At 43.4% G+C, this 20,729-nt stretch overlaps 1 protein-coding gene across 2 annotated transcripts; it reads left to right on the top strand.

Moving 5' to 3' along the window:
• Positions 1-15,412: 15,412 nt before the first annotated feature.
• LOC135260712 (uncharacterized) lies at positions 15,413-20,014 on the top strand. Of its 2 annotated transcripts, none has more exons than XM_064346172.1 (2): positions 15,413-16,181; positions 16,846-20,014. In XM_064346172.1, exon 2 carries the CDS (start codon positions 16,857-16,859, stop codon positions 17,631-17,633), a length of 777 nt encoding a protein of 258 aa, XP_064202242.1. In that variant the 5' UTR covers positions 15,413-16,181; positions 16,846-16,856; the 3' UTR covers positions 17,634-20,014. The 2 variants fall into 2 exon arrangements, with proteins under 2 accessions (XP_064202242.1, XP_064202243.1); XM_064346173.1 differs by having other exon boundaries at positions 15,414-16,181; positions 16,850-20,014.
• Positions 20,015-20,729: the final 715 nt, after the last annotated feature.

Consider the following 20,729-nt stretch of genomic DNA (forward strand, 5'->3'; position numbering starts at 1 on the left):
GGAGGAGGGATTCAAATGGAAGTGAAGTCATCTTCTGGATGGTAATGCACTCTGCCACGGAAGGACGTTATTAGCAGAAATGTGAGAGACTGGGGGGAGGAAGGATAAGTTTTGCTTGCGAAAAGAGCAATCCTTGCACCTCCGTACTGGCTGACTCACCGCCCTCTTTGCGTTGGGTTCTGCGCGTATTAGGGCATCGTGTTATGATTTTTTTTGTTCTTTCCTCTTGGAGGAATTAATGATGTGCGGTATTTTACGGATACATAATTAACCGCAGTGACTGACAGCTCAAGCCTTGGAGATGAAAGTGGATGCACGGTATGGTAAACACACACATTACCTTAGTAACGCACGTTTATTCCCGTCTAATAATTGTTTTTCTTTTCCAGGGGTTTTTTCATCTTGACATGCGAGTCTTTAAATAGGCAAGTAGATACTTTTCCTTAGCGAGAGAGAAGAGGGCGGTTTCAGATTAAATGAACAATTGTGTTCAAGCCACACACCGGCTGACAACCAAATACCTTTCCATAAATCCCAAAATCAATATTCACAATATTCACTCAGTCTTCAGGTAAGGGGATAAAAGTAATACATTGGAATTGAAATAAGTTTAGACAAGTGAAAACTGGGAGGTGGAAGGATTTGAGGCCATGGATGTTTTTTTTTTTTTCTTGTGAAATTGGGCAAAGGCAAAAGAATATAATAGAAGTGCAGGATCAAACTGATACCGTGCTGGGAATGAATTTTTAAAAAGGCATAGAAAAATGTATTGAACTAGAGAGTTTTATATATATATATATATATATATATATCGCTTTTTTTGCTGCGTACTTTTCGATTTGTGTGTTCGTGATAACGAGCTCTCCCTGCCGTGACTCCAGCTTGTTAGCGGGAGAAACCATGACAATGAACTGCAAACAAAAGGCTCTTCGCCGGCAGATGGGAATAGAAGAGGTTAAATCTGGAGGTTAATAAGTCGGCCTCCCCTGTGAAGTGGCTCCTTCATCAGGAGAAATTCAGTTAAATGTGTTTGTTTGTGTTAGGGTTGAGATGCCGTTGGTCCCTGCGGTACTCTGACAGGAACTTACACAAAGTTCCACAAAGATTTTGCACAGCAGCTACTCCCAGGGACCATCTCCAAATGTTTGTCTTTTCTTCTGGTGATGTCCTGCATCACTGTATCAAACCAGAAAGCGTTATTGCTTTTGTATTGTAATTCAGCATGCACCCTTGCCCAGGGCAGCTAGCCATGTATGTCATTGTGAGAGTGGTCTTCATTCCTTGTTCTGGAGAGCCAGAAGAGATTCTTCTGGATTTAATTTTCACCTTAAGATCAGCAACCGATTCAGACTCAAAAAACCAGGCAACCTGAGTTACCCCTGCAATTAGCTGCTATAATTGCTCAATTTCTGTGCTAATTAAGTGCGGAGTAGCAACAAAAGCCAGCACACCCTACACCACTTCTCTACAATATTAAAAACAACAAGATCTAGAAATAAATATTAAATTTTTGAAATCTCTCAGACTGGAGCATACGGACATAAGTGATACGGACAGTGTTAAATATTCGTCATTTAGGAAGTTCATGATTTCTATTAAGAGTCTTTTTAAAACTCTATCTATTCCACATTGCATGTGCAGAGTAGCCTGTTAGATTAGGTTTGTTCATGGAGTGTTTTAATTTGCTGCATAGTCCAAACTGAATGCTGCAAGGTTCCAGTGGTGCGCAATTGTACATAGCATCGCCCATAGAAGGAAGATTTTGGTCAGCAGGACATTAGCCATTCCTATCATAATGAAAGTACTGTACACAGATGGTAAAGAGTAATTTTAGGATTATTTAGCTCTGTTTTTTGATTAAAGCTAAGCCCGGATTCTGGTATGCATCTGTGTCTAACATGAGAATCTTTAGGTGCGCGCTAGAGAGCACATTAAATGGACTGGGAAGAGTCGAATTCACTGCCGCTAAATATTTTATAGACAAGTTAGCTATCCATAAGGAGGCTTTATGAGCCAATGGCAAATGTGATATTCCATGTTGCACGCATCATTTCCCGTTAAGTTAATTAACTCCGCGTGGAGTACCGGTGACATCACTGCTCCAAGTCATCAGTTTCATCTTCTCTCTGGCTCAGCAAGAATGGCGGACGAGGCTGGATACACTTTCACGAGAAAGTTCTCGTATTTACGAGTAAAGTTTTCCCTTTACGCTTTTTAACGATATGAATACTGGTTGCTGTAAAATATTTACTTGATTTAATGCGGGGGAAAAATGAACCCTGATGGTGTTTAGTTGCACAAGCCAAAAGCCAATTACATCAATGGCCCTGACCAGGAAAATTTTAAATAAAGATGCCTTTCCAGAATTATTATTCCCAGAAAAAGTGTCTTATTTAGCAGTTTACGCTATAAAGGACGGTGACCGTAAACCTCTTAGCTGAGTACCTCTGTTCTGATCAATTAAGTTCATTTCCTGAAACAGAAAGACAGGGGGAAAACGATCGTAAATGAATGGCTAGCGCAGCAGAGAGAGGCAGAACTCTCGTGATGTTTGTTTGCTCCGCTTTGCTCCCCCCTCCCCTCAGGCGCTTACCTTGTCGAGCGACCGGAGGGGCGGACTGCGATCTCCTCAGGAAGCGGCGCGTTTGTCACCCGACAGAACGTCGCGCTTAATCAGCGCGCGGGTGACGGGAAAGCAGATCCGCGCGCGGCGGGGCGGCGGGAACTCGGCGGGAAACTGGCGGTGGGGGGTGGGGGGGGGGGGAAGGGGGGAGGGGAGGGGAGGGTGGGCAAGTGAAGAAGCTCGGCGACCGGCGTTCTTCTGAGGATTCCCCACGGCTGTTTCGCGCTCGCCATTTGGCGCTTAAAACGATCGGCCTCAAAGGAGGAATAACCCGTCTGATGGGGGAAGAAGAAGAGAGGATCGTTGCATATTTTATGAAGGGGGGCGGGGGAGTTGGGGGTGGGGGGGGGAGAAAGTCTGGCAATTTGAGTTTCTCTAGGCAGATTGTTTGTTGCCGCTTTGGGAAATGCGTTGCCATCTGTGGAGAGGAATGCAAATCACTCTGGATCATCCGCTCAGAGCATGGTTAAAGTCGTCCAAAACCCTGCTGGATCAGACATTTTCTCTTCATTTTTTCCCCTTACACAGCTACTTGTATCTAGTGCTTTGTAATCATTCATCTTTTTTTTTTTTTTTTTAAACGGCTGTCTTTAAGTGAAACTGACGTTATAGCGTGAGTAAATCTTCAATCAGGGGTTCATACACACAGGACTTACAGTGAGGCCGTTTTATAGTTATGTGAAAACAACGGGGTTCCCATGTGTGCAATGCAGTGCAATACTGTTGAACAGGTTTGGCAAATCATCCTCCTGCATCGGTTGTACACAGTGGTAGTGCGTACATGTCATCACACTGACGTCTAATAGGAAGCCCCACCTTCATTCACTAAACAACCGATAATTGCTTGTGTGACACTGGTTGCATAGTTACAGCCTCCTCCTTGACGGTCACAAAACCTGTACAACCCTATGCAAACCGCCCCTTCCTTTGCATCGTTTTGGCCTTTAGTTTTCTTGAAGCTCTGTCCTGACAGCTAATCTCCTGAGGGCAGACCATTTGGAACTGGTAAGCAAGAATGAGCAAACAAAAAAGCGTGTTGCAGATTTTATTTAATCTATTGTCCATTGTAGAGTGCGAGTGAACGGTGAGTGAATGGTGTGTGTGCCCTGCGATAGACTGGCGACCTGTCCAGGGTGTGTTCCTGCCTCTCCATGCTGGGATGGGCTCTAGCATTCCCTGCGACCCTGCCCAGGATAAGCGGGTATGGATGATGGATGGATTGATGGATGGATGGATGGATGGAGTGTTATTTATTGTCATTCTGAAGAGGCTGCAGCCAGTTCCACGTCCTCGATATAGTACATCAAGAAATTCAATTTCTGAGCCCCGTTTGTTAACAAAGTGCAGTGATGTTGTGCTCCTGAATTCTAATATGCTTCCTTCTTCATTTGCGGCATTCCGGAACCTTCCACCCTCACAGCGCCATTTTGTATTGCTGTGATTTTTTTATAAAGCTCGCACCCTCTGTTTGCCTCCCCCCTCTCCTCCTTTTGTACGACTCTGTGTCACGCAGTAGCTCAGGAATGAGGCTCTGCCGTCTGTTTCCAATACTCCACTAATTTTTTCCAATCACGTCTCCGGGTGTCTGGAGTATTCTCCAAGCGAAACGCAAAAGTTTGTTTTCTGACTCGGTCCGACGATGTTCGGGGTAAAGCACCGCGAAAGCGAAAGTTGTCTCCTCGCCATCTCACTTGTTTCATTTAACAATAATCAGCAAATCAGCCAAAAGATAAGCAAGACAGAGCCTCCGAGAGATATGCTCAGAGTGCTTTTTATTGTGCAAAAGCAGTATGACCAAGATGTATGCGATTTACACAGAGGTGATATTTACAATGGCGAGAACAATATCTTTGTAATGAAACCATCTCATCTGTATTGTAATAAAACCACACAGAAAAATATATTTTTATCAGCCTTGTAAAGGCCATCTGTTTTCCTTCCTCAAAAGCTTGGTATTTCCAGCAAGCACTTTCCCAGATTACAATTTTTCTTTGAGTGTTTGTTCGGTCATTTTTCAACCGCTTAAAAATTGAATAAAGCACAGAAAGTTCATATATAAACCTAAAATAGTACTATTTGTGAGCTGACATTTTACTGAAGAGGGAAAAAAAATTGGCTCTGTGCTGTTAAATGTGCATTTCATTCGTCTCAGAGATGAGATGCTGTGTGTGTGTGTGTGCCCAAGAAGCAACATATCCGATTACCATTCATTGATTCAGAAAATACACACCGCAAAAAAATCAAAGATTGCAATTTCACGCTTTTTTGGAGTTATTGATGGCGGAATGAAATCCAAGGGGATGAGGCATGCCGCAGAACGTTGGCTCGCAAGCCGCCCGAATTGAAAATAGAGATGCAACACAATGCGGGCCAGGCAGCCAGACAAACATATTGTTTCAAGACAAATACATGGAAGACTGCGGAAGAAAGTATAAATGAATTTTTTTGCAGGCCTTGCAGAAGGAAAGGCTGAGCAGGATCCATGGGTGTAGGACACAGAATTTGGACACCCTTAAACTTAAGAAAAAAGAAGTAAAACCAGATACAAATCTATATAAAGTCATGGGGGCGACATTAACTCAGGAGGTAAAACTGGTCGTCGGGCAGCTGGAAGGTAGTCAGTTCAATCCCCGGTCTTCTGAGTGTGTCGAAATGTTCTTGAGCAGGACACCAAATACCGAATTGCTCCCGATAAGCTGGTTTGCGCCTTGCATGGCTGCCATGATCACCACTGGGTGTAAATGTGAGTGAATGGGTGAATGCAAAGCATTCATTGTAAAGCGATTTGCACAGTTGTTGCTGTAAAATGCGCTATATAAATACAGTCTGTTCACCATTAATACCACTGTGAGTGGGCCAGTACAGCTTCTGTGCTCCCTGGCATTGTGAAGCAGATGAGATTCTGCTGTGTGAATACTACACCATGGTAATGCCGAGTCCTGCTTAACTGATGAAAGCTGATCCTTCCAGGACATCCCACAAATGTTTGATTGGCTTAAGACGCACTGAGAAAGTTGTGCTTAGTGGATAATATCATTGCCATGCTTCACAAACCACTGTGTGACTACTTGGCAAAGTCTTGACAAACACCACTCTGCTGGAACACTTTTTTAATTTTTTTTTTTTTTTTTTTTTTTTTAGCAAACCCTCTGAAAGCGAAGATTGTCCTAACACACTTTCCCTACCTCAACACTGAGTTCCGAGCAATCACCCTGAGTAAAATAATTTACTGGTCAAATTTGTAAACAAAACACAACATAGGTCAACATATGTTAGCTGTTGTCGGGATGCAATTACTACTAAGGATTAAATTAAAAAAACAACGACTGCTTAAATCAAGATTAATTTCCTGCTGAGAAGGGTTAGGCCTAATCAATCTGTCTTGTTTAAAGGGTGAAAGGTTTTCTATCATCATTTGGAGCAAATCACTTCTGGTAGTTTGCAGCCTTAAATGTCCCATAAATCTTACAGGGGACATAATTTGTCTGCACTACTTGTCTATAAGGGGGTGAGGTTTATACTGAATTATATTTCTGTTTTTCCTCCTCGCTAATTACTCATTTGTCATTATTTGTGAGGGGCCTCAAGAAGTTGAAAAGAAAGATCATTTTTTATACATTAATATTAATTGAATTTAAATCATTTTTGCAATTAATCTGTATTGTCTCGGTCAATGTGCAGAGGAGCAAAGTAGCTGGTCATTTGGTTTTGTTTTTCATATTTGTATCATTTTCCAGGCCTACCTCATTCCCAGTACATTCTGCATGTATAGACTCACACTTTCCTCTATGGAGTAATCTTCTGCCATAAGTTACATAAGATGATTGATTTATGCTGCAGGGGGGGGGGCGTTTGGGATGTTTTCCCATCTATTTGCTTACTGTCAATGTACGTCTACAGATGATAAGTTTTTGATTGAAGATGTCTAAGCCACATTATCATTGCCAAAGTGTAATGCAGCTTGAAGGTTAAGTTGTGGTTAGCAGCTGGTGGCTGTACTTAAAATAGATAGAAGGAAACGATTGCTAATGATCATTCTTTAAGACAAAGCATTTTTCCATTATCGCCTTTTTGTGTACTTTTACACATTGTTTTTTTTTATATATTCTATAAAATAAGATGCATTAGTTAAGACAATGATCACAACTAACAAGAATCTATCATTGAGCTACTGATCCAAAAATTATTTCAATGTTAAATAGCAATGAAAGTGCATTGCCAGAAATGCATTACATAAGAATGCCTTAAACAGACGAATCGGGGAAGTACTAGAACCGCTAAATGACTTTGAAACAGTCCGGGCCATGCATGTTTGGGAAAAGATCAATGACATTATAAAGCACTTGAAGCGCTCTGAAAATCTGTTTCCTTTTCAGAGATCTTTTTGATCTTTAAAATTAACCAGTAAATGTGATTTTCGGAGAGAGAGAGAGGATACAGGAGAAATGTTATTTGCGTGTGGGGGGGGGGTCAGGAGGAGGGAACGTCAGACAGTCTGCCCGGGCCCATTATCGAGGAGTCACGCCCCGGCACTCAGACAGTCCATTCGGGGGGGGGGGGGGGGACTTTGACAGACTATCGAAGCGACTTTAATTAATCAATGTTTTCCTCAGTGGCTGCCCAATCATTTCTGTGTTAGAGATGAGCCATTGGTTTAGGTACCGCGGTAATTGCTCGGCCGAGCCATAAGCATGCTAACTGGAGAGCACAGGGCCCATTAGTTAATTACGGTGCATTTTCTGCAAAGCCTCCCTGTAGTCATTCTGGTCTCTTGCTCTTTTTTTTCTTTTTTTTAATTGAAACTGCAATTTTTTTTTTTTAACATATTGATGATTTTAAAAGGGCCGGGTGGAGGGCTGGATGGAACTAGATTACCGGAGTGGTCCATATGATTTAATGGCATTGATCTTTTCCCCAGCAGTTAGGGAACCGGCAACCTCGTTATCTTGCGGCCTGATCCATGTGCTTGTTTACCGTCCAGGCTTCAAGGCCCGTTCCGTCGTGCCTGCAGGCATTTTTGTTCTTCTGTTTTGTTTTGTTTTCTTTTTTTTTTTCTTCCTTGCATAACACAGTGTGAAATTGTGTACAAACTGCACGGATCCTGGCATGATTATCAGGCAAACTGTTTAGACGCACAGAATAGATTTCCCATCCCGTTTCCCATTTCCCATAGCACCCCTTCCCCCCAGACATGTGTGATAAGGTAAAACTGAAAATATATCAAAATAAAAATTATGATAAGTTTTACTCTGCTTCGCCAGATTTCATAAGCCTCCAAAATGAAAAAGGGCAGGATGTATATACTGTATTTGCAGTCAATAATGTCTAGACACATTTCCTCATGGAATTCAGGAGGAATAGCTGGTATAAGGTAGGCCAGCCCTGATGCTTGCAGAGCTATGTGTTTCTAGCTGGTTTCGCTTGCACTATTTGCTCAAGTTCATGCAGGACGACCCAGGGTTGTCTCTGACCCTCAGTCTTCCTGCTTGGGGGGTGTTGTCTGTTCCTCTTCTGTGGTTTACTGGTGTGGCAGTGGTAGTAGTCAAACTAATTACCGGATTGCTAACACCTGGCAAGCGATTAGCCTATAAGAAGACTGCATTTGCCACCCTACGATGTCTCTCTTTTCCTCCGACCTCAGCCCCTCCCCCGACCATGACCAGGAATAAGTGGGTATAAATAATGGATGTATGGATTTATTATGTATTTATTTTAGTCATTTAGCATTTGACATGCATACAATCAAGTTGTATATTATAAAGTAATGCTTTTCTTTATAGTATTTTATAATGCTAATTACATAGCAAGTTGATTTTATTATTTTTGTTTTATTAATGCGTCATTTACATACATTCCTTCAGTCTCAAAGGATTTTTTAAAAATATTACAATTTTAAGCAGGGTGTGCCAACCAGCCTTATGACACGATCTTCTGCTTCAGCCTCAAGCTACATTACCAATAACCATGCTACAATGTACTCTTTTTTTTGTAATGTAAAATTAAAAATGGATTTTACCATATGCTACAGTACATAACCGTAGTTGGACTTATTGCTTTGCCAGACTGTTACGGGTTAGTATGCAGGACACTGCCGTTGCGCTGTTGAACGGGGCATGAAACCCAAATCCCTTCAGTAAACATCCAGCGTTATAAATGGGTATAAGTTATTAAACTGCGAGCTGTAGACCTGTCTTCGGATTGAGGGCGTCCGCTGAGAGAGTAAATGATGATGATGATGATGATAAGCTGTCACGGGCGCGTCGTGATGAAGGCTGCGCCCATCATCTCTCGCGGGGGCCCCGGAGCGCAGGCACGCATCGTGGATCAACGCGCTATCGTGCTATCGTGCTATCGCTCTCCCTTCCCATGAAATGCGTGTCAGGGGCTGTTTAAAAAAAAACTGCAGGCTGGATGCTTCCCTACAAGCGCAAGCGCACGTGGGAAATCTGTGCATCCCGGCCAATTATTTGCAAGAGTGGTGGGGGGGTGGTGGGGGGTGGGGGGGTGGATATTCTGAACGATATCCTGTTCATTCCGGCAGACGCTCCTGCGCCTTGTGACATCCGTGCTCCGGGACGCATTCAGCGAAGCAGGCGAGGCGGAATATCAGAAGCCGTCAAACAAAATTCCCTGTGAGAGGGGGCGAAATTCCCGAAGGGGCTGGAGTACGCAACCGGAGAACAGACGATCGGATGCGAAACCAGTGTTCCGTCTGTCAAGGTGACATGCAAATACGGTAGCTGTGGATTCACCGCTGTTGAGTTTCTCAAGGGGCTGAGGATCGTTTTGTGTACCGAGAAGAGGCATTAAAAAAATCACTCGCTTACAGCCGTTTACCGCCTTTTTCCCGGAAACGTACAAATACCCGTGCGAGAGGCTTGGTACACACTGAAAATTACGGAGCTTAATTTTCTGCAGTGTTCATTCCTTCTTTCAGTGTAATCACTACAACCCCCACGACCCAGACGAGGATTAAGTGGGTATAGATAATGAATGGATGGATGGATGGATGGACTACAATCACCAGCATGTTATATAAAAAAATCACAGTGTGCTGCACACGTCTCCCATGATCCCACAGAGACCAACCGACGTTGTTTGTGACATCATCGCCCTGCCAGACACCAATCACTGTTGGACACTAATGGAGCGCAGATGAAGAATCCCTGTGATACGGGGCTCTCGCCTGATAGGCACCCGAGGGCATTTATTTATTATTTTGGGCTGATGTACCCCACAGCCTAAAACGTATTCCTACACATAACAGTGGCTACTGTTGTCAGCCGCAGGGGCATCATAGTTGGGGGGGTAGGGGGGGGGGGGTTAAGAATTTTTTATTTCTTTTTATTTCTTTTAAGAATCCAATATATTAATTTAATACAGGGGTTATCATGTTTTAAATCTACTGAAATTATCTCGAAAGCTAGTACCGCACATGTAATAACAAAGGCACGATCGCCTACGAGTGGCAATCTGACCGTTTTGCGGAGAAGCCACTGGCGGCGTTGACTGAAAAGCTAACAGAAGGGTATAAACATCCTCCTGTCTGTCACCTCCTTCAGGAGAGTAATTATTTTCGCCAACTTTCAAGTCGCAGCAAAATGCCTATTCTTAGCAGCCAGCTACAGAGAAACAGAGGGAAGGGTTTCGATCGCTGTGTGTTTTTAACACACCCAGACGAGGCCTCTGTGAGAAAACCATAAAAGTTAAATATCAAATTATCTTAGATGACCATTTATTTCCCTTACATCAGATATCTGAATTGATTCTCAAACCTTTTGTCATGTATCTTCTAAAACTAGTTTTCTAGTTTTCAGGGTAGAAATTAGAAAGGAATGAGATCTAGATTGAGAAAACGGCATTGCACAAAATGGCGGCAGGTCCAGCTTCAGTGACAGACTGTAGCCATTGTGGTTGGTCATAGGCAGGCCAGGTCATACCTTCCTTCTCAGTGATGTCACCTTTCACAAGCTATGAATCCATTTTATGTCCTAGAACAGCACCAAAGTGACTATTTGTTGCCCTACCTGTCAGTTGCCTTAATCCTGTCACCATTCGACCAGTAGGGTTGAAGGGCTTGAAAAATCATAAAAACTGTCAATAGTGTTGATTGAACAATTCCCGAGTTTTCCTCATCGATGTCTTGATAGACTAGTTAATTAGTCGAATCAGGAGTCATAGCGCTGGGCTAAAACAAAAACCTGCACCCACACCGGGCCTTTTCGGATAAGACTGGACACCCCTGATATAGAATGTTCCGGCAGACACACTGCCTGGATGGGAACTGTCCCTGACAAGCGCATGCCAGCTCACCTTCATCACTGTAGTACAGGCTCAGCCATTTTCAAGATATACAAGAAGAAAATACGGACATTATAAAAACCAATTTTATTTAATTGCTAAAAAATGTCATTCCCAAAATGGGGAAAGAAATAACTGTAATCGCTCCTCTGAAGACAGAGCTTGCGAGCACAATCTCGGAAAGAAAATTACACGGAACGCTCCGTATCCACCTGCAATCCTTTTACATTTGTGACTGCTGCCATTAAGAGAGAAGATTTTTTTCTTTATTTTTTTTTTTGTTTCACTCGACGGGCTGAACACGTTTGAGGACAACCGCGTTCTGTTCGAACGGCTTTTGAAAGGCAGTGGCCGAAAACACAGCGTGCGCTCTCGTCTCGCGGAGATGAAAACGACAGGCGGTTTGACTGGGACGGCGAACGGTGAACGGCGCCGCGCCCGCGCGCGCGGTCGCTGAACTAAACTGATGCCTGCAGACACCTGCCCATCAATCATCATCATCATCATCAGCGGCAGGTGACAGGGCGAGCGCGGGCGGGCGGGCGGGGCGGCAGCAGCCTTCGTTTCCGCCGAGGTTTTTTTTCCTTTTGCCGGTGCGACGCTGCTCTCGCACGCCGCCGCCGCCGCCGACCGTCTCTGACCGGCGCGGCGTGACTCAAACTCGCAGCCCCCCGCACTGTACCGCATCCAAATAACCGCGGGAACCGCGGGGGAGCCTGCAAGAGACAGTGGAGAGGGAGCGAGAGGGAGAGAGAGAGAGAGAGAGCGCGGGGAGTCTGCAAGAGACGGTGGAGAGGGAGCGGGGGAGAGAGAGAGAGCGAGAGCGCAAGGAGTCTGCAAGAGACGGTGGAAAGGGAGCGAGAGAGAGAGAGGGAGAGAGTGACAAAGAGAGGGTTTTAAACTGTCACTCCTCCCTGGTGATGGATGAACGTTTGCTTTGCAGGAAAGCAGCAGAGAGGGAAACAGCAAGCAACTGAGACTGCTGTGAGATGTGCATTAGGCCCTACCCTCTCGCTCTCTCTCCCTCCCACCCCCCCCTCTCTCTCTCCCTCTCTCCCTCTCTCTTCTTTCTGTCTGAGGCACTGGCACTAATAACTTCTCTCTCTGATGGATTTACCTCCAAGAACCGGCCTGTTTGTGGTCCGCAGCCAACCACAGAGAGAGAGAGACAAGCACAAGCAAACAGGCTTGCCCACTGAGAGGGCCAGAGGCCTGGAGGTTTCCTGGCAAGTAACGAACAGGAAGCACAGAGGTATTAAAAAGTCAGTTATCTGCACTGAGACCATTCCTGCCTGCCTGTGTATCACCCATTAGAAAAAGTCTTCATAATCATAACATGCAGAATAATCTTATTAAACAAATGAATGGGACCGACTTACATTTGCCTTTTTTTTTTTTTTCTTGCATTTACCCTATAGTAAACTTTGTGACTTTGCCGTTGAGTTCTGGTCTTTTACAAAGGGTTTAGTGCAATTGCTCAATGGAGCTTCAATCCTTCTTTAGTGATGTCACAGAAGCGTATGTGTAACATGGAGCTAGTAGTGAGAATGACTGTCACTACTCAGATATCATTAATACACCGATATTTCATGAAACTCCCAGCGCCCAGTTTCTTGGTCCTTCTCATTTCCTTACGTTTGTTCTAGAGACACAAGGAAGGGGCTCAGTGACGAAGCACGTCGTCGCGCGAGGTTTGGGACACGGCGAAACCTTTCTCCGCTAAGCAGCGGAGCGCCTCGACACGGGAGCTCGTTTCTGGTATCACCGTGGCGATGGCGCGCGCGCGGCATGTGATCTGCACGAAGGCCGAGGAGAACGCCTTGATGAGAAACGCATTGATCTACCCACCACCCCCCCACCCCCCCCAGCCTTTCAACGCGCTCCCAAGTAATCCTGTCTCTTTGTGACCTTTGATGTGGAAATTGGCCCATTGTTCCAATTTATTAATTTATTTTTTTGTGTGTGGGGGGGGGGCAGTGGGGGGGGGCAGTGGGTGCTGGCCACGTGCAGCAGCTTCGTATGTTCTCCTAAGCATGTCTGACTATGCGTGGAAAGAACAAATGACATTATACTTGCAGATAGGACCCACGGAACGGCTCTGCCTCCTGCCACAGGCGGGGCACGGAATCAAACAGTCCGCCCAAAGGTAATCTCGGCTCCCGTGTGGAGGCGTGTCACCTGTCGCCATGGCGAGGGGAAGAGGAGGAGTCTGCCGGAGTGTTTGGCAGGGGGGTAACAAGTGAACCCCCCCCCCCCCCCAACTGGAACAAGGGGACAAAACCACAACTGCCGCTGAAATATCCTCATGAAAAATCAATAATTCATCAATCCTCATTGCTAAAATAAGATACACGATAAAATGTTCTGTTCATGCATCCAAAAGCCGTAGTAAAGTTAGCACTGGACATTTTTTTCTGTGTCGCCCTTTACACTGGGTGGCAGTGTGGTGTAAAGGTTTGGGAACTGGACTTGTAACCCAAAGGTTGTGGGTTGTTTCAGTAAAAATACATTTAAAAAATGAGAAAGTTGTGTAAATTGCTCTAGATTGGAGCATCTGCCAAATGCCTTTGATGTGACGTACTGAAAATTGAAATTCAAACCCAGACAGTTATATTTGAGTTTCGCATTGAACAAGTTTTGAGCAACAAACACCTTGGGTAAAAAATCAGTTTCATTATAGCTCACTTCAAGCTTGAGGCATGGGCTTGATACATCTCCCTCAAAAATGACTGCACTTGAGGTTCTGAAGAGGCCCTCGACTATAATCTCGCAACACAGCTAACAAAGTTTCACAACTCTCCAAAGTTTTGGTCAAAATGTCACAAGTATAATTTTGATTTTTGTCTGTTTATGCACAGTCAGATCGTGCTCAGCGTCATAATGTATCCTGTGTACGTACTGTACCTGCAACTGGACTATTTGCTTGTTTTCAAACTCATTCCATATACTTAAATCCAACAAACCAATGAAAACGGAATCCTAAAGTAAACTATTACATTTGTGCGTCACAAAACTTTGTGAGTACCAAATTAGAACCGGACCTTCACAGATCCGCAATAATCTTGGGATAGCATCGAAGTCTCATTCCAGCTATCTTTGTCCTCTACGAGTCCACTCAGATGGCATAAAGGCTTTTGGATCAGCACGAAATCTGCGGCAAACCAATCTGGCGAACAAGCAGATGGTTATGTGTTCATAAAAAATGTCACACAACTGATAAAACAACAATGGTAAAAAACCATGCGGTAACGGTAGGCTATTGTCAAGCTTTGACGCGTGTAAAATTTGTTTCGAGCTGCAGTGAGCGGGTTAAGTAGCTGTCTGGATAAACAACCCAAATGTCAGGATGACAGAATGCTGTGTCTACATGCGGAATGTTGTGGTTAGCAGTTTAGAAAATTAAGAGGCGTTCTCCAGGAAACCTCAAAAAAAAAAAAAAATGCACTTCATCATGACATCAGCAGCCTTTTTGCCATTTTCGCCATTTTCTCCACCCAAGTCCAGTTTAAAAGGAGTCCAGGCAGTCGGCACACGCCGAGAGAAATTAACGCTGACCTCACTGTGGGGAATTCTGCTCTTGCAGACGGCTCCTTCACAGCCCGCTTTCGAGCGATCAGACGAACGCGAGCCGCTTTGTCGCGTTATCGCGCCGCGCACGTCCTCCGGTGAGGTGCATTGTGGGATATCGGAGTTTCCTGCGTGGCGTCCGGCTGTCTCCGTCTCGGGGCCTGACCCCGATGACACGATTTCGTTCAATTACGGGCCAGAGAGATAAGCGTGTGGGGTGCGTACGACGCTCCGGTGAGAATGACAGCACGCGCGCAGCGCTATGTTACACGGACTGCGTTCATGTAGCGCTTTTATAGCGAAATCAGTGGGAACGTTTTTTTTTTTTTTTTTAAACGTCTCCTCTTTGCTGTTTTTCAGGAACAAGCTGAGGCAAAGTTGGAAGGTCAACGTTTCAGAAGGTCGACATTTTGTTGTCGTTTTGTAATTATGTGCAGCATATTTTCCATTGAAATTGTATTTTATCAAAGGAAGTGCGTTCCATTTGCCATGTTTTGTAACCCTTTTCCTTTTTAACATTTCATTGTGAGCACAGCTCATTCTGATTTCAGAAAAAAACATCATGAACTGTGCCTTTCCCACAAGTGGCTAGGTACTAGTAACTAGTGTTTAGGTATATAGGTACTGAAACGTTTCAACAAGATCCACACTGCAACAATAACAGCAACAGAGTGCGTGCGTGTATGTGTGCATGGGCGGACTTTAAATCATTATCTTGATTTTGTCTTGCTTGCTAAAATTCAGTTATTGGAGTTTATAGGCAATTTATAGGGTTGGCAATTTTCCTCCACTGGCTGGAATGAGATTTGGGGGGGGGGGGTGGACGATTGCGATCATAACCAGGGGAGGGAGGGGAATTTTGTCCGGCCAGCTGACACATAATTTGCTTACTCAGGGAGTGGCCTTGTTTAAAGTTTGTGGCATTTCTATTTGGCATGAGATGCGTCTGGGTAGCGTGAGAGCATTAGACCGAGCCTGCGAAAGCTTGTGTCTGACTCCTAAAACCGTGAGAGTTGGCAACACTGATCGGTTAGATTCAGATGTTCTTCAACCAAAAAATCCAGGCACAGTAAAGAAATAAACTAACTTGCACGTAGCAACGCTGTGTCCACATCCTCACAGTGTTTATAAATATTTTAACAAAACGACAGTAAAATTGTGCAGTAGAGCATGCAGTGCAGTCCTGCTCCCAGGAGTTACTAAATTGTTCCCACATGACACTAATCTTCTCTGCTCATGTCCCCTCTGGGCTTCCGTACAGCGATGCAGGGAGAGAGCTCATGTAACAGCTCGTCTGCTCCACTTCCATTTCGCTCTCGGTGCAGACTGCTGCTGCTAAGCACACAGTTCCCAGGATAACTCCCATCAGAAGGTCCACAGTGTAGTCCAAAGGAACGTTTATACTTATCAAACTTTGCAGCACCTCGACCGTGTTTCTTATCAAAGGCTCCACGCCCAGGCTTAGGGACGGTGTCCCGGGTTTTTGCAAGGCGAGCAGCTGCCACTCATTTGGACTTCCATACGTCTGCTTCCGTACGTCTGTAGGAGGAAGTGGGACGTCAGTTCTGGTTGCGCTCGGATTGACAACCTTCAGAGGAGACTGGGAAGGACTGGGAGTCGCCCTGCTGTTTACTTCACAGCGGACTAATACCGTCTCCTTCGTCTGGTTGTGGACCGTGAGACAATAGCGGTAAGGAAAACTTTTGTACACTGTAAAATGCCCATGTGTTAAGTCAACTCGAACAGAGTACACATGGTCCAATAGGAACCAATATGTACTCTATAGGAGTCAATGTAACAATAAACATTTTGCTGTGTATGATTAGCTGATTTATTTTAATAATAATCTAAAAGAAAATACATTAAATTAGCATATTAATGAATGAATAAATCATACATTGCATTTATATAGGACTTTTCCAGACACTTAACATAAACTGTGGTACTTACTGCCTGGTAGTAATGGAAATGTTGTCGATGAGACAATGACTCACATTACAGACTTGTGCCAGTACAAAAAAATATTTAACTATAACTATTACCACATGGAGATATGCTATCAGTTCATGGAGATTCTGCTTATTTCAAGAGTGTGTAATACTGAGTGCCTGACTGGCTAGGCCCTGATAGACACATACAACACACATGCATTCAACTTTTTTCACTAGGAAATAGCCAATACTGGAACTGATATAATGTAGATAATTAATGCAAGATCAGAGTAATGTGGATTGTGGCCAATATAATTAATAAGGTTTTTTAGTGATTGTGAGTATTTGTTGATTTCTGAAGTGATTTGAACCATCTTGCCTCCATAGCTTTGAACAATGTTCCCTCTGTGTTCCTTACCTCAGACAGGTGCATTATGGGAGACACACGTTTTCTGTGCATTCTCCTGCTGGCTCTCAGCTTGGCGTCCGTCTCAGGCCGCCCTGAGGACACCCTGAGAAAAATAAAAGATCTTGGGGACAAAGACTTTGGCCACAATTTCCCACGGCATGGGCTGAATCTCCTGTACTGGTTCTGCCGTGAGTACATCACGTTTGATAACAACGACAACATGCAACCGGCAAAGGACCCAAAACAAGCTGCATTTGGATTTCATTACTATGGAAACAAAGAGGACCTTCTCCCTTCGTTGCGCAACCAGAAGGGGTACGCCTACTACACCGTTGGCAACCTGTTCGACGACAGAAACTTACCCCAGGACGAAAAAATGCCAGATTACGTCTCGGAGGAGTTCGGACGTTCCAAGAACCTGGATTCCCGCGATCAGAACAACAAGGACCGGATCATCGTCAGGAGGACGCCGTACGGCGCTATCGACCGCGTCTACATCACGCAGCACTACGACTACAGCAGCGACCGCGGGAGCCAGTACGACCCGGACAACACGTACGCCGTCGGCACCGAGCTCATCAGGGCCGTACGCAACCTCACGCGCGAGAAGTTCCTCAAACCCTTCGCTCCGAGGACCAGGGGCCACTACGCCCTGTGCCATCCGGAGAGAGGCTCCGGCCCGCCGAAAAACTCCGAGGAGTGCAGCCACAGGTTCTCGGACGGAAGCCGCCAGTCACCCGGCAGCACCCTGGTGTGCCTGTGCTGTGCGGTGCTGGGACTGCTCATTGGCTGTTTCCAGTAAGGGTGTTAACCTCGGCCTTCAGCACAAAAGCAATACCATTTTGATTCTTGAGGTGACGGTTCGATATTTGGCAATACCGAAAAGTTTGATACGATCCAAAAGCTATATATATATATATAATATATACAGTACTGTCCAAAAGTCTTAGGCACCCTAGATTTTTAAATATAATATATAGTATATATTTGGTCTTAGATGTTTATTTTTTGTTTTCTGAATTAGTGTGTCAGTAGAAAAGAGCAAATTTGAGATTTCCAAACATGAATTTTCCAAAAAATGAAATTTTACAGATACATTTTTGTATTTTGTTAAATAAAGTAATATTTTATGTAACAGACTACTTTTCAGATAAAAACTTGATCAAGGGCCTCTGGGAGCGAAACAGCCTAAATCTGCAGAAGAACTGTGGCAAAATGCTTGGAACAACATACCAGCCGATTTTCTTATAAAACTGCAGGACAGTGTACCTAAGAGAATTGATGCAGTTTTATTATAACCTTTCATTTCATGATTTTTGAAAGCATCTTAGCTGTACAGTATTTTACAGGTGCCTAACACTTTTGCACAGTACTGTGTATATATATATATATATATATATATATATATATATATATATATACAATCCAGCTAACATAAGCCTGTGACAACATACACATACAACAAAAATGAAGTTGAGGATGCAAAAACCTTTTGACGTCACATTCAACAGAAGGAAAAACAGCACTACCGTGAGGTGAAGCCGGAAATATAAACAACGATGTTGCTTCAGAGCGAACCGCTGTAAGATTACGGGCATTTAAAAAGAAATATTTTGCTATGATTCATAACGATATGGATCGATTTTTGCATGTTGCATCGATTGGATCGTATTGTCCATGTATCCTTACAACCCTACTTTTTAGGTGTTTACAACCCGTACTGCAGATTATTGCACTGCCAGTATTACAATGCCTGTAACTGTATCCATTTCTTTTGCAATATATATATTCGATATATTTTGGCGATATATATTCCATATGTTTTACAATGTTCAGACGTGTTAGAAATGTTATCCATTGACTGTTCATGCGGTCCCTGCATTGTCCTTATCTGACCTAGGAAACCCGGTGTCCCTGTTGCTTCCCCACTCATTTGCATCAGGGACTACTGGTGCTGTAAATCAGTGGTTTCCATTGGGAACCCCACAGACCACCAACCTGCTGCCTACCGAGTCGATCATTAATGTCCCCTTCACAGCTCCCGGTGTTTGAGAAGTTATAAGTACAGTAAAACAAGAAGTGCACATTGCAAGGTATTAAATCAAGCAAAATCTGAAGTTCCTGTTATTAAGGAAACTCCGGTATATCACAGTATTAAGTCAACGTGGGGCATTTGCACTAGTACCCTGATGCATGCTATTTATATTATCCACTTCAAACGCATCCTAAAGTATTGTTTAACTGTATGTAAATGAAAGGTGCATGGTTAGTGCGAACAGGTTCCGAAAAGCACAATACCACCAGGAACTGAACTTTCTAACCCATCTGTAGACTGAAGTTTAAATTTCATTATTGATTAGATGCTGAAATTATTTTTTACCAGGTTCCTCGCCTTGAAATTAATTTCCCTTCCCATATACTAAATCTGCTATATAGTTAGCTGTTTGTGTTTGTTTACAAATAACATATTTATTGATTCACATCAAAACCCAATTTATTCCTACAAATGTGGGTTATGGAAAATATTAGCAATACTTGTATATGTATCTAGTATGGTGACATTTGCACTGTAATACGAGATGGATTCATTGTTTTTTTTTTTCACATACCAAAATGAAATATTATTTCCATATTATGTTTAGCACTGTGTCAGGGTTTCTTACCAACTTGTGCACTTAGTTAGCCAAATAATTTTTTTTTATCTGATTTTTTCTTGATAATGTAATGTAATGTAATGCATGTGCTGCAGCTTCAGATTGTATATGTATAATTGTTTTTTTTTTCTATAACCCCATAATTTGTATGCAAATTAAAATATTTAATTTGTTATGATATATGGACATAAATATGTGCAGGTATGGATGGTCACTACCCTTCAGTCTAACATGACCATTTGACTTGCTTTTTTTGGACAATGTCAAACCTCAGGTGCATTGTTTAATGTTTCCCACTTTCATCCTAAAACATTGTTCAACAGTCTTTTCTTGGATGGTGCTAAGATGTCCACTTCTATAGGTATGTTTTGTCAAAATGACCTTGATTGGAGGTGACAGAAAATTTCACGCACCAGGATACCTGTCTCCCCTCTTCAGTGAAGTGAGATAGTATTCATGCCCTTGTTTGTATGCAGATGGTTTTCTTTAATATTTTGTATGTTTGAATAAATAAGTTTAAAAAAACTGATACATTTTCAATGAAGTCAATCTGCAAAGAATACAATTTTAAATTAGCCCACGTTCTGGAGAATGGAATAAGCACACACAAGTGTGAACGTGATCGTCCTCTGTTGTCCTTAAAGTGTTTCCGTTTGTTTCATTTGTGAAGTAACATCTGTGAAGTCCATAACCTCAAAGCTGATGTTCACCTGCCATGATGTGTTGCCTGCACCTAAACCCTTTGAAGAGAAGATTTTTGGAATGTTTTTTTTTTCATAATTCTAAGCCACTTTTCTAGAACTCCATTGCTTTTCAATTGCTTTCATGTGATTATTACATCACCATTAGAATGTTCATTCTGATTTCATATTTATGATCGGACACCTTAAAGGGTTAAAGTGCCGCTATGGCTGAAACAGTTAGCTACTGCTAGATAGATAGGCATTTCAGAATAAAGACCGCATTGAAAACTATTTGTCTGAATGCACCAGTCTTAGCCTGTCTCTGCCATGATTTACACGGGTTTGTGTGCTTAAAAATAATCCCTTTTTATTCGAAACAACCGTTTTTGAACAAGAGATTTAAAAAAGACACATTGTTTTGATTTCGTACAGTTTGCAAGTACATAGACCTCCCCCTGTCTGCAATTAGTCCATCCAAATATCCCATGGTTGGTTCCCATGGTTTGCATCATGGTTGAATGGCCGGGGGCAGAGTTCAAATTTACTTTTCTGTTCATCTCA

Source organism: Anguilla rostrata, chromosome 8 (genome assembly GCF_018555375.3).
Source record: "Anguilla rostrata isolate EN2019 chromosome 8, ASM1855537v3, whole genome shotgun sequence".
Lineage (NCBI taxonomy): Eukaryota > Metazoa > Chordata > Actinopteri > Anguilliformes > Anguillidae > Anguilla > Anguilla rostrata.

Excerpts from the sequence above, each read along its gene's own strand:
- LOC135260712 (XM_064346172.1), top strand. The coding sequence starts at position 16,857 with ATGGGAGACACACGTTTTCTGTGCATTCTCCTGCTGGCTCTCAGCTTG.